The 16,283-nt window shown below is 38.0% G+C and overlaps 1 protein-coding gene across 1 annotated transcript in view; it reads left to right on the forward strand.

Annotated features, from left to right (window-relative positions):
• Positions 1-16,283, forward strand: part of fstl5 (follistatin-like 5) — a 260,880-nt gene that overhangs the window by 58,042 nt on the left and 186,555 nt on the right. Inside the window, exon 3 of the mRNA XM_084719758.1 lies at positions 1,362-1,392. Coding sequence (XP_084575884.1) covers positions 1,362-1,392 — 31 coding nt within the window. The remainder of the gene's footprint in view (positions 1-1,361; positions 1,393-16,283) is intronic.

Here is a 16,283-nt window from a genome sequence, read left to right on the forward strand (position 1 = left end):
TTAATGAAAGTACGAGAATGACAGTATGGAGGTATAGTGGCACAGATAGTACAGTGCAATGAGTCTAATGATACATAACGTAATAACCAAAAAAAGTGAGGTGAGTTGAATTATTCTTGCTGTCAAATAAAATTTTAACAAGTGAGATCTCTCAGATACAGTTATCCATAATAAGTAAAATACTGTATCATATTCCCTATTAATTGATTTAGAATCAGATGAGTGTATTTTATCAAGAAAATATACAGCATCAAGATTTTCTGTGCAAACCCAAGAATTGGATAATCTTCTATTTTCAGTAGGCCGTCAGGGACCACTGTTCATTATTGACTGTAGACCTGTTGCATAATGCATCTTTTCCACAACACCACAGTGCTCCAGCTGGTAGAATGAGAGTCTGAATTTTCTGTACAAGACCAAGAAGGATGAGCTATGCAGATTTCACTGTAGAGAAATCAAATATTTATGCCTCTTTCTTTCGTATTCATGGTTTTGTGGAGAGCAGCTACTCAGAATAGTAGTCCTGATAACAGCGTTTTCCACAGCCATCATCAATATGCATCCTCTAAATGCAGCTTATTTTATAGCATCCACTCAAGGGGTCATGGTTCTCTGCTCTTCTTTCTATGTCTCTACACATGTTTGAGTGACTTCTCTGTTTTTTCAAATACATTTCAGCTACATTTTGGTTTACTGGGAAATATTTGAACTGCTAATTTTTTTCGAGTGATGCCGTGGATATCTAATCTTAGACAGAGAGAAAGGATGACAAAATCTATGAGCAACATCTAACTACCAAGTTGAAAAGAAGAAGGAAAAAAAGACAACAAAAAATACAAAAGATAACAAAAAATCTGATTAACAAAGTGCTTGTATAGATGAAATACAATTAAAATACAAACATAATGAAAACAATAAATTACAACCAAAGTAAGACAAAAAAAAGACAATATATGTTGCCTTATGTAGTTCATGAGTTTTTCAAAGAGATTGACATGAAGAAGAAGAACTGGAAACTATCTGCGCAAAATAAAATCATATGAGATGTGACTATATGGTAACCAGCTGGGAGTTTTATATTGTGCTTGGAATTCAGGCCACTTTACATACTGACACATAAATGCCTGAGCTATCTATGCATCATTAACTGCCATTCATACAGTACAGTATACATGTTATAGAGTTGCTTAATTTATTAAGTGGTCTATAGAATACAGTTTCTATGCTACAAGCACCAAGGATTTATCTCTTTCACAGCTACATGAAAACAGCTTTCTGTCATATTGGTGAAGATGTGATCTGGTTGTTTATTATAACTGTGATCTTTTCTCTTTTTTTTCTTTTTGTTCTTGTTATGACAGGATGGGATCCCTGAGAGCTTGAGGATAAAGGGTGAGTCCATTTCTCAGTCTTTCCTCTCCTATTATATGCAGTGTATACAGTACAACAGTCAGCTTTGTACATCATGTAGGTGTAGGACTGTCGTCTGTTGGTATAAAGCAGTGGTTGACATTTTTTTTCAGTAATGTACCCCCCTTGAAATATTTTTTCAACCAAGTATCACCTGACCAGTGCACAGGATTTTTGCTAGGAAAGCAGAAGCTATCTAAAGACTCTGGGTTGATAATTTTGTTCATGTTGCTTAAATGAAAATTAATCGATTAATCAGATACAAAACAAACATGTTTCACATTTGTTTTCTCCCTTGTTTTTTTCTTGTTTTAAGTTTAAGTTTTCTTCAATAAATGCCTCAGCCAGACAAAACAATATCCAATGAGCCGCAGTTACTGCCTTTTCTAGACTATAGATTATCAATTAATATATTTTTGATCTGTTAAATCCTTAACAGTGATTGATCAATTAATGATTAATCATGGAGGAACTACTTTCTCTCTGCAGTGGAATCTACTGGAAATACTTCATGACAGCTTGGTCCAATTATTAGATCAGCTGGTACAATTACTAACACACAGCCTCCTCAATCAGCTGATTGTCAAAGGGGAGTGTCTACACTCCATCAATTCATCAACACATGCGTCTGTTTACATTTCCCCTTCTTCACCATGCAGTGCCATCAAATGTCAGCTCATTGAGGTCAGTCCCCTTAAAACATATTTTTCCTGACTCTAACCCCACTGACTGGCTCTGTTTCCATTTCTTTTTTAGTTTGTGTTGTTTTTAGCTGTATTAAAGCTACATTTCAACAACAAATCCATTTTCTAGATTTTAATCTGTCATTCAGCTGGCTTCTCACTCACAATGATCATGTTTGTTGCTTTCTCTTTTTGTTAGGTTATATGGCAGTTGGCAGCTTTTGGCAGTTAACAATTGCATAAAAAAATCTCAAGCACCCCTCACAGTACTCCAGAGTACTCCTAGGGGTACTAGTACCCCTCATTTTAAAAACAGTGGTTTAAAAGATTTATGTCTTTAATTTTTAATAGGAAGCAACAGGAAATGCCAGATACAGAGACTACATTTAACAAAAAGATCCACACTGTGAAACCCATTAGGAGCACAGCACTCCATCGCCTCCTCTTTCAACCAGTTTGTTTGGCTCAACATGAAGTTCACACCAGATAATCACATTTTAACACAGTCAACCAACCACATTCTGATGCAAACATTTGCTGTGGTGGTTTCCTCTGGGTTTTCACTTAACCAGATACTTTTAAACTCTGGACGGAAGCACGTCGCTTACTGTTAAATGCACCAGACACATGCACACAAATTGGTAATGACAAATGTGTGAGTCATGACCAGGCTTGAGCAGACATCAAAAAAAAAAACATTGTTGGGTTTTAAGCCACCTAACGGCTCAGCATCAATATCATGTTTTAAAGGAAAATCCTCAATTATGCACTGAAGTCTTCTATGTGCGTGAAAATGGTGGTTTCACCTTCAGTAATGGATGCTGGTCTACAGGGGCATGAGGTCAAAGAAAAAAGGGTTTTACATGAAACCTTGAAGGATACACTGTATGTATACCTTGTCTGGCCACACAGTGTTTGGTATCAGTTTTCTATTAGCTGAAGTGAAGGTGTAAGAAATACATTTCAATCATGGTCATAGAGGTTTTGTGCAATACACTTGAGAATTAAGTCTGACATATAGTATTTATGTGCCCCTTTATATGAACCCTTGTGGAACGAACAAAAACACCTGAAGTTGCTCTTAAGGAGATCAATGCATGAAAAGTGACAGTTGTCAGTTTTCTGAAAATCTGAAAAGTTTAAGGTGGAGTTTTGGGTTGATACAGTTACCTTTGATACCAGAGAGCAGTTCAGCTCTCAGCCCTTATCAAAACATCCTGTGCTGTGAGAAGGGTTGCAAATTCTGTGCATTTTCCTCAAGTAGTAGTTGAAAATGCTAACAGTTAATCAATTGATTAGTCATTAATAATATAACATATTCAAAACACATTTTTTCTCTTTTTACTCATTTTTTTTCTCTTCAAGTTTCCTTATTCAGCAAATGCCTCTGCCAGACAAAACAATGATGAATGAAGCACAGTTACTGCCATGTCTAAACTATCGGCAAATCATCAATTTATGCAATTTTAATCAGTTAAATTCTTAATGGTGATGAATAATTAACCATTAACATCCCTGACTGTGAGCATTTTAAGAAAACAAATGAGAACCATTACTTTGACCTTTAAAAAATTCATCCAGGACACATGTCAAAATATTAACCATTCATCGCAACAATGATACGCATTTGATTTTGGTGGTTGGTAGGGCTGGATACCGAACTTTGATACTTGCGATACCGAATTGTTTTGATCCAACTGAGTACTGATAAATGCCTCGTCAGGCATCGGTACCAATTTTTGATACCTCAGGAGTAAATCAGCATCAGTGAGCAGATAAGAGTGCAGCACACTTGTGTAAAGATCTAATAATAACCTGGAGCCGAGGCAGAGAGTGTTTGTTGCAGCTGACATGGTGTTTCTTACAGGCCGACAAGTTAAAGTCGAGAAACACCTGAGGCTTTAGGACAGAGAAAGTAAGAGGACTCGCTGTGCAATTATTTCTTGGTAAAACAAACGTCATAATGGATAATGGAGACGGCCATAAGTTGCAGCCTGGGGCGTCACAATCCACGATTCAGTTTTCTGATTTAAACATTGATTTGTAAAGATCAGCACATCATTGGTTTTATGCCTTGACAACTGTCATTTCCCTTTTCAAATTCCTCTTTAAAAAGAAGTCTATATAGTAACAGCTGTGATATAACAGCTCGTAAGCTATGCTGTGTTGTCTCTGAAGTGTTTTTTTTTTCCTTTGGACAAATGGAGAATTGCCAATTCTGTCCTTGATTTTGAGTATTGAAACTGAAGGCTTGTTTCCATTGATTTTTGATTTAATATTTAAATAGTGACACACCTTGTTGCAGCTGTAGTTGGCACCATTATCCCCGGGAAGCTTCATCTACCATCATCTGTGCTACAGGGCGGTGGGGTTGCATTAATGCGCCATGGTCCTCTTGCTGTTTGACAGATGCATCTCATCTGTCAACCTGTCACCTTTCTAATGTCTTCTGTGTCTCCTCTAAACAAGAGTCAATGTCAGGCAAAAGGTGGTCCTGCTGCCCAACATGCCTGCCACTAAGTGTTTGAAAGGGCCGCTAAATGGACGTCTCCCCATTTTTCTTCACCAGGGAAGGTCGAAGCAGTAATTGTAGAGGGTGCATTACCATAAAGGGCGGCCCCAGCTGTCTGCTGTGATTCACTTTAATGCGCCATGTTCTGTAAGCCGAGAGGGGAGATCTCACTTTGGCTAGTTTTCAGCAAACTCATTTCCAGCCCCGATAACAAGAAGGCAAGCGGACTGTAGAGAAAATCATAAATAATTCAAGCTTCACCTGTACATTGAAGGCTCCTCATTATTACGCAACCGAGGTCAATTTAGCATTAAAACTTCAATTTTACAAGCTACGTCACATCTACATTTTGAATGGCCATCTAACAAACTAAAATGAGAGGTGACACAGGAGCGACTGAACAGAGTGCAGCGATCCAGTTCATTTTTGCTGGGGAGTAGATTGATTTTTACAGAATACATTCATTATAATTTGGCTCCTTAAAATCAAAATGGTCTATTTTATTGCAGGGAGGTGAAGTCCCTCTCAGGCTTGTTCTGTATTCATACTTACAGTAGAAACTTGAACGTGCTCAGTTGTCTGAGAATGTAATATTTCTTGCCCTGTGACAGACCGGGGACCTGTCCTGGGAGTATCCGACCCATCTTTCATCTAATATGTGCTGCAACCCTGAACAGGATGAGGAGTTTGGAAAATGGATGAATGGCTATTATATTCCTACATTAGTGTGGATGAGAAAACAAAAAATAATAATTACGGATCGAGGTAATGCACCGCCCTATAAACTCAATCTGAATGTCAACACAGAGGAGGCAAAGACAGAGAAATGCCAGCCATTTTCCGGGATGCTCTGTAATTGGACTCCCAGAAGAAGCGTGTGCCACACTTACTGAGCTTGTTATGCAGGCTGCAGCAAACCTTGGGCTGCCAGTGAAATGCAATTTTATGGAATAAATAGACTGATTTAGCCATATAAAATACCTGATGGAACTTTTTGAGATAATGTTACCTTCCTCATTACATGTAAAAAGTGTCAGCGGTGGCAACACTGTTATGAAGGATGACTTGTGCTGGTGTGTGGTATGCAAACAAGAGACCAACTTTATTGCCAGCGTTTACAGCCCATGTTCAGTATAGCAAGCCCCTGTTATTTTAACAAATGACACATTTGTTTTCTGCTTGTATTAAAGAAGCTTGTCTGGCTATCAAGAAAATACTGAACACACAACAATATTTAAAAATATTATGACTACATTACATTATTCTGAATTTAAAGCTAAAATGTTCAGAATGTTTCATAATAAATGGATACTTTTTAGATGAATCTTTACAGGTATGATGGAGGGTGACGAAACACTAGAAATGGCACGTTGCCTATATCAGGAGGCCCTCTCCATAATCTGCTTTGGACAGATGTTGATCATGTTTGTGGGTTTATCACACCCATCCAGAGGACGCTGCCAAAGCAACTTCATCACTACCATAAATAATGTATTTGTTACTGTAGCTGGTTGCCAAATAACATTTTCAGAGCATAGTAACAACAGTCAGGTGAAACAGCTACACAAATGTGCCACTAAATCTTCCATTGCTGTTTCCGTATTGTTGTTTCTGATTGCAACTTTAACAAGAATATAGTTAATTTAACAACAAAATTGTCTTTGATAAATCTTGAATAAAACTACAATTATGTTTCATGAATATTGCTGCAATGCTTTGCTGCAATTATGTACATTAACAACAGCTTTTTTTTTTTTAAGCAACTTTTTAGGGGTTTCAGTTTGTTGTTTGACTTTTATGGTTCTGAAGATAAGATTAATCTTACTGAATCCAAAACACAGTAGACATTGTTGCCATCTTTGTAGTTGTTTACAGTCCACAATAAAGAGACAGTGCCACATTAGATGAGCTACCGAAGTTTCAAATTTAAGTTTGTCCCTTACATAAAATACTTCTGCTGGAGCTGCAGATGAGGAGTTCATTAGGAGCACTGCATCTCTTAGGCTGTTTCCTTCTTGTTAAAGTGTTTAGTCTAAAGGCTTTCACAGTTCAAACTGTTATTAGATGGCACATCTGCACGTCCGTTGCCATGGTTACAATTCACTCCCAGCATTACTGTCAGTGTTAGCTAGCGTTTCCAAAATGGACAACAAAGAGAATACAAAAACAAAAAGAAAGCCATAGATGAGAATGTTGTTTTCGTCAAAGAATATGGAAAGCACAAGCACACAATCCAAAGGAAATTTAACCCACACAAGCAGGAGGCCTGGCAAGAACTGACTGACAAAATCCATGTGCGCAACCTGCTGTCAAACTGTAGATAAAGTAATGAAGAAATATGAAGATACTGATAACAAGACAGGGGGTTGACTGGAGTCGACAAAAACTGTTGAGTTTGAATAAAACAATATAGCTAGTTTGGCTAGTTAGTCACAAAGTTGCTAGCATCGCGTGTAGTGTTCAGTGGGTAATTGGTATCTGCTCCTTCTCTTCAATCACCATAAATTCAGCTGAATGTCACATGTTTCACAAATTAATAAGAGACTGGTGTGGGTCCCTTACAATTTTCTGAAAGAATTTGGTCACTAAAGACCTTCTTGCAACACCTGAAGGAATACTTATGTAGATAAGGGCAAACACTTGGATATCAAAGGGATCCATATTAAAACACCCTATGGAAATCCTGATGGTGATTTTATGCAGCTTTTCCAAGGCAGTGAAAATTTAAGGGCAACCTTAGCCTAAGTGGTTTAATGCAACCAGCTCAGCTCTTATTCCTCTTAGATGTATGTTAAGACACTACTGTATCTTAGCTTGTATTACACATCAGTGAACGCACAATGAATCCATACCACCACGGTGAAATGGTGAATGGTGGACTGTATGGTGACAAATTACTTCTTGTGGTCCATGTGTTCTTTTAAGGTTATGCTTTTCTTGACGATTTGAATGTGCCTGTAATTGTTGGCAAGACGGATTTCGTTTGGAGGGCTAGTTTTTTTTTAATCAAAGTTCTCATAACTGGAGGACATGTGTTGACATGCGTAGGTGCACTGAGTAAAAGGTGAAGAGCTGACTCCGTTGTGCATGTAAATACGAAGAAAGATTTCCCCACAGACAGACTGTAATATCAGTCTTAAATAACAATCGAACATCACAGACTATTCCCACTGGTATGGTGCAGCCTTTCAGGTTTGAACTCTGCTCAAGAGCAAACATCTTGTTTTGTTGCCGGGCACCAATGTTTATGTTCCTTTAATCTATGTCGTCTCCCATGCTTTCATATACTGACATAATATGTTAATTTGTATGCATAGCAGCTGCCTTACCCCCACCAGACCCAAGCCCATAGCAGAAGTACATTTGAATAATTCAGAGGCTGCAAACACCAAGCTCTAAATTGTATATTAATTCTAAAATTACACACCGCCCCCTGGGCCTGGGTTACACTTTTAATAACTCGTCACAGCTGTACAGAGGAGCAGTGAATGCTGCGTTGCACTGCACTTTTCTCAGACAGAATTATTGGAAGACTCCCCGTTGTTCCATCTAACCTTTCACTGTTTTGCCACAATTTGCAATAGCTTTCATACAGTAAGTCTTAATCAAGTTACTGTAGTTTCACAGAGTGTGCAGTCTTTTTCTGGGCAGGGTGGAGAGAAGTAGTTTTTTAAAGGGAAGCTGTGGGACTGCACTGCACCATCTGCTTCTGAGCACCACTGACAGGCTTAGATGAGTTGCCGAGTTAAAAAAAAAAAAAAAAAAAAAGGCCTATAGGATTTTCCTTTTGAATTCCCACAAGACTTTGTGGTTAGCTTTACAGGCCACTTATGCTCCTTGACCCACTAAGCCATAAGAGGACAGCTGTGTGTGGCCTAAATACTGTACGGTACGACTGAGTCGCCTCCTCAGGGGAGAAATCCAGCTACCTTTCATGGTCACACTGCACTTCAAAGAGCATTAGGGCGTGTTTGCACTGCAGGTCTTCATGCTCAATTTTAAATTGTTGTTCATATCATTCTTTTTTTTTTTTCCTGTCCCTTTTCCTCTAATCCATGGCTTTAGCTAATAAGTTATCTGACAGCAATATGACATGACACCCATGTCAAAAACACACACACAAAAACATTAATGTTACATTTGGTTATCTTACCATCATTCTTCAAGTGTCTTCTTAAGCTAATCACATGCTGAGTTTTGCTAATGGTCTTTGAACGATGCTCAGTTTTTGCCTAATATGCCAAACCATAAATCATAATTTACCCACAGCATGATATTATTATGTATCCTGTGATACAGCCGATCAATCTTTGTGTTTATAAGATGCTAATGAGTAACTGTAACTAATTCTAACATTTCCATACTATTTATTTGTATATTAGTGCAGTGAAGTGAACTTTTAAAGATGATATGACATTTATTTTACAGTAGGCTAGAGGGAAATGATTGCTTTTTTATTTGGTCAAACTGACTCTTTAATACACCTGACACATGAAAATCTTTCTCACAGTGGATATTTTGATTAATTGAGCGTAGCTGTAACTAATAGCATTAATAATGTCTCCATTCAATTTAGTTTTGTCATTGCAAGGACCCTGGTGTTGTACAGGACATGACATTAAGCTTTTTCAGCCTTGAGACAAGCAGCAGAAATGTTTTACTTCCCCAGCAGCTACACTAAACTTACTTAGTTACAATACTGTTGTTTTACTTGAAGTGAAATATATTCACAGTGAGGTTGCTCTTAGTACTTTTGCTTCAGTAATGGACCTGAATAGTTCCACCTCTGGTTAGCACGCCCACAGCCAAACAGCACCTATGTGTTACTGGCCAAGCCTTGACCTTTAAGGAACGTCGCCTTCCAGGTAGCCTGTGTACGTGACAGAGTCTAGTGGGTTTATTTGTAAAGTGTTTTTTCCTTGGTGTGTGAGGGGTAGCTACTTCACTTTAGTCAGCCATCATGTGTATATATATGCTCTATAACCAGAAGTTTTGGAGCCACAGAGCTGCAGAGCTGCGGAGCTCGAAGTTGTGCAAATCAGATGATAGATGTTTTCTCTTGAAATTTTTTCTGCCACTGAAAAAAAAAAAAAAAAAGACTTTTAGCTGCTTACTTGCTAGCTTTATCTTTAGTGGTGTAGACAGCTTCATATAGTCATGTCACTGTGACTTCATGACATTTTTATAAATTCTGAAGAAGTGCCAGCAAAGAATGTGACGTTAATGTTGTGTTATGCAAAGACTTTTAGGTGGCTGGGGGACCACTGTAAGCCAAATACAAGATAGTTGCTCATGATACCTTTGCACAGTGTGTTTAGGATCAGAGCCGCGAGTCAAAAACACAGGAAATTAAATAAAGAAATCACATTTATTTTCACTTAAATGATTGGACCACTGCATGAAGCATTCCACTTACTGATAAACAGTTTATCTTCCCTGGGCAAGATTTACTGTCAGGCCCTGTTGTGCATACTGGTTCAAACACAACCATTTAAACTCTACTAGGTAGTTTTCAATTTCAGAATTGAACTGCCAATTCTCTGCCAAAGGATGCATTTTTTTCTCTCCACTTTGCCTCTTATGACACTTGTCAGAAGAAAAACACACTTAAAAGAAACACAGAGTAGCTTACTGGCTGTTACATCACACTTGTTACTATAAAGACTATCTTCAAAAAAAAATTGAAAATGTAAATGTCATCAGGTCATAAAACCAATGATCTGATGATGTTGTCAAATCAAAACTTGATACTCTAACAATGGCATTACGGTCTGTACAAAAAAAAATATATATATATCAAAATATTGGATTAAATGAAAAGTGATATTGAATCATGGATTTGATTTGTCACACTTATACCTGCATTTTTTTCTCCTATGATAAGTCAGAATACACCTTTTAGCTGAATTAAGTGTCCTAGTTTCATGCTATATATGCTTTTAACTAGGTTTTGTGTTTACATGGGAAAAGTTTCCCCAGAGCTGTCGTTGTGTATCTAAATGAGCTTGATTTCTGAGTAGTGTGATGCAGTAGTTTTCCATCGTGTCTGTTTGTTAACTGCTCTCACCTGCTGTCGCAGGTGTGAGATGGTTCCCAATTAGATACATAAAGTGTAAATCAGCAGGGCTCTTCTGCATCATGTGAACCACAGTTTGAACTAGTTAAATGTTTCCTGTCTCAGCACAGACTTTTAATGAACTACTATCTGTTAGAAATTATTGTTCAAATAGTGTTTCTTTAAATGGGCATTAAATTGGACGTCTCTGCTGCTCTCACCCCTGGATACACATTTTTAACAGCGAGTTAGCAGCTTGATTGCCTTTGCTCTGTGGTTTAAACTCAAAAAAAAAAAAAAAAAAATCTTTCCTGGCAATGCAAGTGTGCATCTGTTAGAGTAGTTTGGAACCGTTCCACTGAAAATTAAGGGAAGACTGATTTTTGTGGACTTGTAATATTTGAATTTTTTTTGAAAATCAAATGAGAGTCGCACTCCAGACCTGATGTCAGTTCTGATGATGGAAATTCACTGTTATCTCCGGTAAAAACAAACCCTTCTGGGTGCTTCACTAGGTAGCCTATCATCATTTACTCTCATTCAACTGATTTTTATTCTGCAGATTCTGAATCCTGATTACACAAAGGGTTCAAATCATGGATGTCTGGCTCCTGGCTTTGAGAGAGAGTTAGCAATGCTGATAAACATTGACTTATTGACTGCCCTAGGCCATAAGAATGTGTTTATGAGCCATACTGTGGTCGATAGTAATGGCATGCAATTTATTTCCGTGTCTCTGAATTGCTTAATGAACTTGCAAAGAACGTAAAACTGCTTATTTGAAAATAATAACATGCGCAAGGGTAAAAAAGAGAGTGATAGGTGTCATGGCAATCATCAGCACTGCCAAAGGAAGCATAACGCGCTGCACACTTAGCAAGATCAACAATATTACCATCAACACTCATCTTCAGCGTATAAATGACTCCCAGGATGTTGATACCCATAATTTTTGGCAAACCATATCGTGAATATGTAGAATTAAATGGAGTGAGACGAATCTAATTGAGATTCATCAATAATTCTAAGTGATCTGCATGAACCCCATGGTACTTACAGTGGATAATGATGAAGGCTTGGCAATAGAAGTACGTTTTTTTTCCATCTGAAGGTCAACACAGTGATCATAGGAAGGAACATTATCATGAAGGACGGTTCCTGCTCTCAGCCAAGATTAACTTTAATGCACCTTTTATTTGAATGGCAGGCCACATCAGTGTCCAAACATGAAATAACTCCAAAAGAGATTCACTCACCCCATTCACACAGAACGGATTTATACTATTCTGCTGTACGTTATATCCAAAATTAAAGTCACTTTTTAAGTTTTGTGGCTTCCAGTGCAAGAATAAAAAAGATTTCCCAGAAGTCTTTATCCATCTTCCTCCAGGAGCTTGACATTAATCGCCTTAAAGGAGTGACAACAGCCTTAATATCTAAGACAGCATTTGGGGTAAATTCAGGAAGTATGAATAGACCATATGAGTGAAAACAGCTAAGGTCTTAGTGTCTCTAACACACACAGATTCCAGATTAGCTTTCAAAGCTCTCTTTTTGTTGCACTGTTAGTATCACTGTTTGCATGTGGGGAGATAAAAAAAAAAAAGTCGATTTGACTGACAGTATAGACCCGTGTCTTGTTGTATGATCTTGTTCTCAGCAGGGGGTTATCTTATCGGTGTATTTTGGGGCAAAAAAAAAAAAAAAAACACAACTGCAGTTTTTGTTTTCCTCTGTTCTTTTTCGAGCTGAAATCTTAGATGGTCTTCTGTGTGTTTCATCATGGTAAAAAAAATCCATTTGCTTTTGTTTTTTTTGTCAGACAGGAGAAGTGTGTGCTTTAATCTCCTCACTATTCAATTCATGTCCTATTTTTTAGTGACACTGGATTTCTTTTTATTTTTTCCCTTTGAAAAAGGCCCCTGTTGAGTTTAAACAGTGTAAGACCTGGAAGGCTATATAACAAAACGCCTTGATCCCTCTCTTTAGCTTTTCAACCTGGGGCACAGACAACTAACCAGAAGATTTCTATTACAAAATAAAATATCCGTTAGTTTGGGAATGAAAAGAGACTGAGATTTCTATTTGATACTTGAACACAAAAAGGCTGTCATTATGAAGTAGCCTTGATCTTATATTCCTAATTATTACTTCCAGTGAGTTGTGAGTTCCACTCACAAAAAAGCACAACAGAAATAACATCATACTGGAGGGGTCAAAATACCAGAATTTTAAACTTTGAATCAAAACTAAACTGTACTTGATACTTCTTTTGATACCACAGCAAAAAGAAAATTTTCAAGGCCCACTTTTTTTTTTAATTACCAATTACAGGAAAAGTCATTAAACACAATCTGGTTTTGCTAAGATGAAAGCCAAATTCCAGGCAGGAAAATAAATACTAAACTGAAGTGACGTCCACAACAATCACTCAGATCTTTTCTTTTCTATAACTTAAGTAATTTCAATACTATCAAATGTTAGTATTGTATTGATTTTAATCATATGGAATTAAAAAAAGTACTGAAACTTTTGACAACCTTATAGCATAGATATACAGGATTATGGCCACCAGATATTCTATGTAAGTGGCCCCCTGTCAGTATTGTCCCCATACTGTGAGCCTTCGCCAACACAACGTTACAGTTCCACAAATATCCCTGATCTTTTTGCACCTATTAGTTCAACATTCTACAAAAACTGTGAACGGTCATCATCAGCGGCTAGCTGCATATAAGTCTGGGCTACTGAAGGATGGGTTTACTAAACCTACGCAAACAAGTCACTGGATCCTCAAGATGAACCAGACACAAAATGATTTTAAGTGACTAGAATATGACACATCTGAAGATGTAATGTACTGCGGTGTGTTCCTCAACTAGTTGAGAAGTCAGGGCTTGAAATTTACTTATGTTTGCACAACTGTCCCAAATTCTTCCTTCAGCTGTCCCCGAATTTACAACCATTGTCCCAGTATCTGTTTAGAGACTGGGAAAATACAGACTTGTGTTCCCTCAGGCCTATTGCTCTTAGCTTGATGGATAAGTTTCACCTTCTCTGAGCTAAAAAAAATAGCACAAAGTTACTATGAATCTAAACATATACAGAACAGATGCACATGAAATCAGTATCCCTATGTGAGTGACTGAGCATGAAAGACTAAATGAGCTAATGGTCATTTACATTTGCTTTAGGACTGTTAATATGTGACTTTATTACATTTTAACAGTTTTTTAGGCAAAAAACTAACCATGTAGATTCCAGATACGTAGTCAGTTTATCCAAGTACTGTAATGTCTATTTGGAAAGTTTGTCTACTGTCCCATGATAGTAAAGTTTCATACTGGTAGACATCAATAATTATCGATCAGGTCATGTACTTGGAAGGGTGGAAGCACATGAGATGATTCAAATAATTTTGTTGTATTGGTCTTGGTTGGTGCCACCGTTCCCGGAGCTTACACACAACTCTGTTCTGATAGGCTGATAGGCTGAGCATGACGTCCCTCTCCTCTGCAGTGCTTTCCATCTTCTCCACCTCAACTGACTCCTTTTGACATTTACGGCCAGCGGTACTACTTCAAGCTCCCGCTGTGTGAACGAGTGTCTCACCCTCTGATAGCAGCTGTCCGACTTAAAAAAAACCCCAACAACAACAAAAGACTGCCACACTGATGAGCTGACCCATCGTTTTTCATCTGCATTCATCTTGGCACTGTCTCACGTGTAACTCTCACAAGTCAATGGGGCAACTGAAAAACACACCTGTGAAACAACTGGCCATTCATGTGTCTCTGTATAACCAGGGATATGATAGGCTTTTTGTAAACCAGAGAGGGAGCACTCATGGAGCTCTTCTGTTTAATGATTGTCTGGTTGTGTCACTCATAATATGCTCCATTATCAAGGGACATGACAAACTGTCTATGAGTGGGGGTCTAGTTGTTTTGTTTTGTGCATTCAATGCATTTAGTTGAAACAGAACATTTTATCAAACTGCTTTCTCATTGCAATTAATGACATGTCTATCATCGATAGCAATCGCTATCATTTTATTGCCCAGCCCTAGTCCCAGCACTATATCTTCGTGTCATAGGTGCTGTTTTTATTGTCCCTGGGACAACAGGACATCCTTAATTTTGAGCGCTGTGAAAAGTCTAGCTTATCTTTCACTGGAAGCAATGCCTTCAGGAACTGTCACATCACAGTTAATGGGGAAAGTGGACAACACATAATCTTGGGCATTTGGGCCACTAAAAATGTACTTTGGCCACCACATTTCGGGGCTTGGTGGCTCATGGGACCAGTGCTTAAAAACATCTATCCCTCTGTATAAATTCAGGGATGTATTAAATCATTTTCTGACCAATTTGTAAGAGTCTCCTCTGAAAACATTTTATCCTTGTATGGTCAAATACTGTCTTATCCTTAGAAAGTGAGTGGAAGGTAGACCCAAGTGTCCATCACAGCCATTATGAACAGATGATGAAACTTCAAACCTATTCATTGTGTCTACAGACTGGGCATTTACTTTGATTTCCTTTGAGTGCATTCAGCTATGACATCCTTGCTGTAAACTAACCTTGATCTGATGCTTACCCTAACTTAAAGGGACAGTTTATTCCAAAATCAAAACTACATATTTTTCCTCTTGCACATAGTGCTATTTATCCATCTAGACAGTTTTGGCTAGAGTTGCAGAGTTTTGGAGAAGTTGGCTGTAGAAATGCCTTCTCTCAAATATAATAGGTATGCTTGAGAGAAGGCAGACCTACGGCCAGTATCTCCAAAACTCTCAGCTACAAAATCTGGATGGACCAGTAAGAGGAAAAATATTTGATTTTGGGGAAGAAAGCGATTTCATATCCAAAAGTATATTGTTTGTTCTCTATCTTGACCTTAATTCAATTCTGATATCAGCCGTAAACCAGAGGCCAATATTTTCTTCATCCTTCAAACCAACCCAAAGAAAATCCTTAACTTAATTATTCTTTAAAGTCGTTTTACTATGTGAGAGATTCTTCATCTTTGTATCCTAATATTTGATCCTTAAAATTAGATCTTAAAACCCACAAGAGGGGAGGCAGAGCCACAAAATATGAGATATGGAAAGAGAAGCCGCTCAGCTTTCTGCTGTTTGCCTACCAAGCAGACAGCTCACTGTAATGTGAAGTAGTAATGGGAGTAGCGTGGGGTGCTTACAATTAGTCTGCAATCTCTGATAAATGGGGTTGTTGGTGGAAACGCTCTCAGTGCTGCATCCTGATGTGGACAGAATGAGAGAAGAGCCGAGCCCACGTTCAGTCATTAAGGCGAGGGAATGAAATGGGACGGAAAGTTGCCAAGTGGCTGCCAGGTGCTCTCATATTCACTCTCTAGCACATGCACTCAGCCAGACACCGGCGCACACACATACTGTAAGAGGGTGGAAGTAACACATTTCTTTTAGTCTTGTTACTGCAATTGAATTCATTTTTTGTATTCTGCTTTTTTGGATTATTATTATCAAGTATCTCACATGGCTGCATTTTACACGCGTCCCTTAAAATTTAATAGATGCAAATATTGTAGAATCTGCTGAGACACATGTAAGTGTTGAGTTCACTGTCTTCATAACGATGCA

The sequence above is a fragment of the Lutjanus erythropterus genome, chromosome 5, assembly GCF_056507025.1.
Source record: "Lutjanus erythropterus isolate fLutEry1 chromosome 5, fLutEry1.hap2, whole genome shotgun sequence".
NCBI lineage: Eukaryota > Metazoa > Chordata > Actinopteri > Lutjaniformes > Lutjanidae > Lutjanus > Lutjanus erythropterus.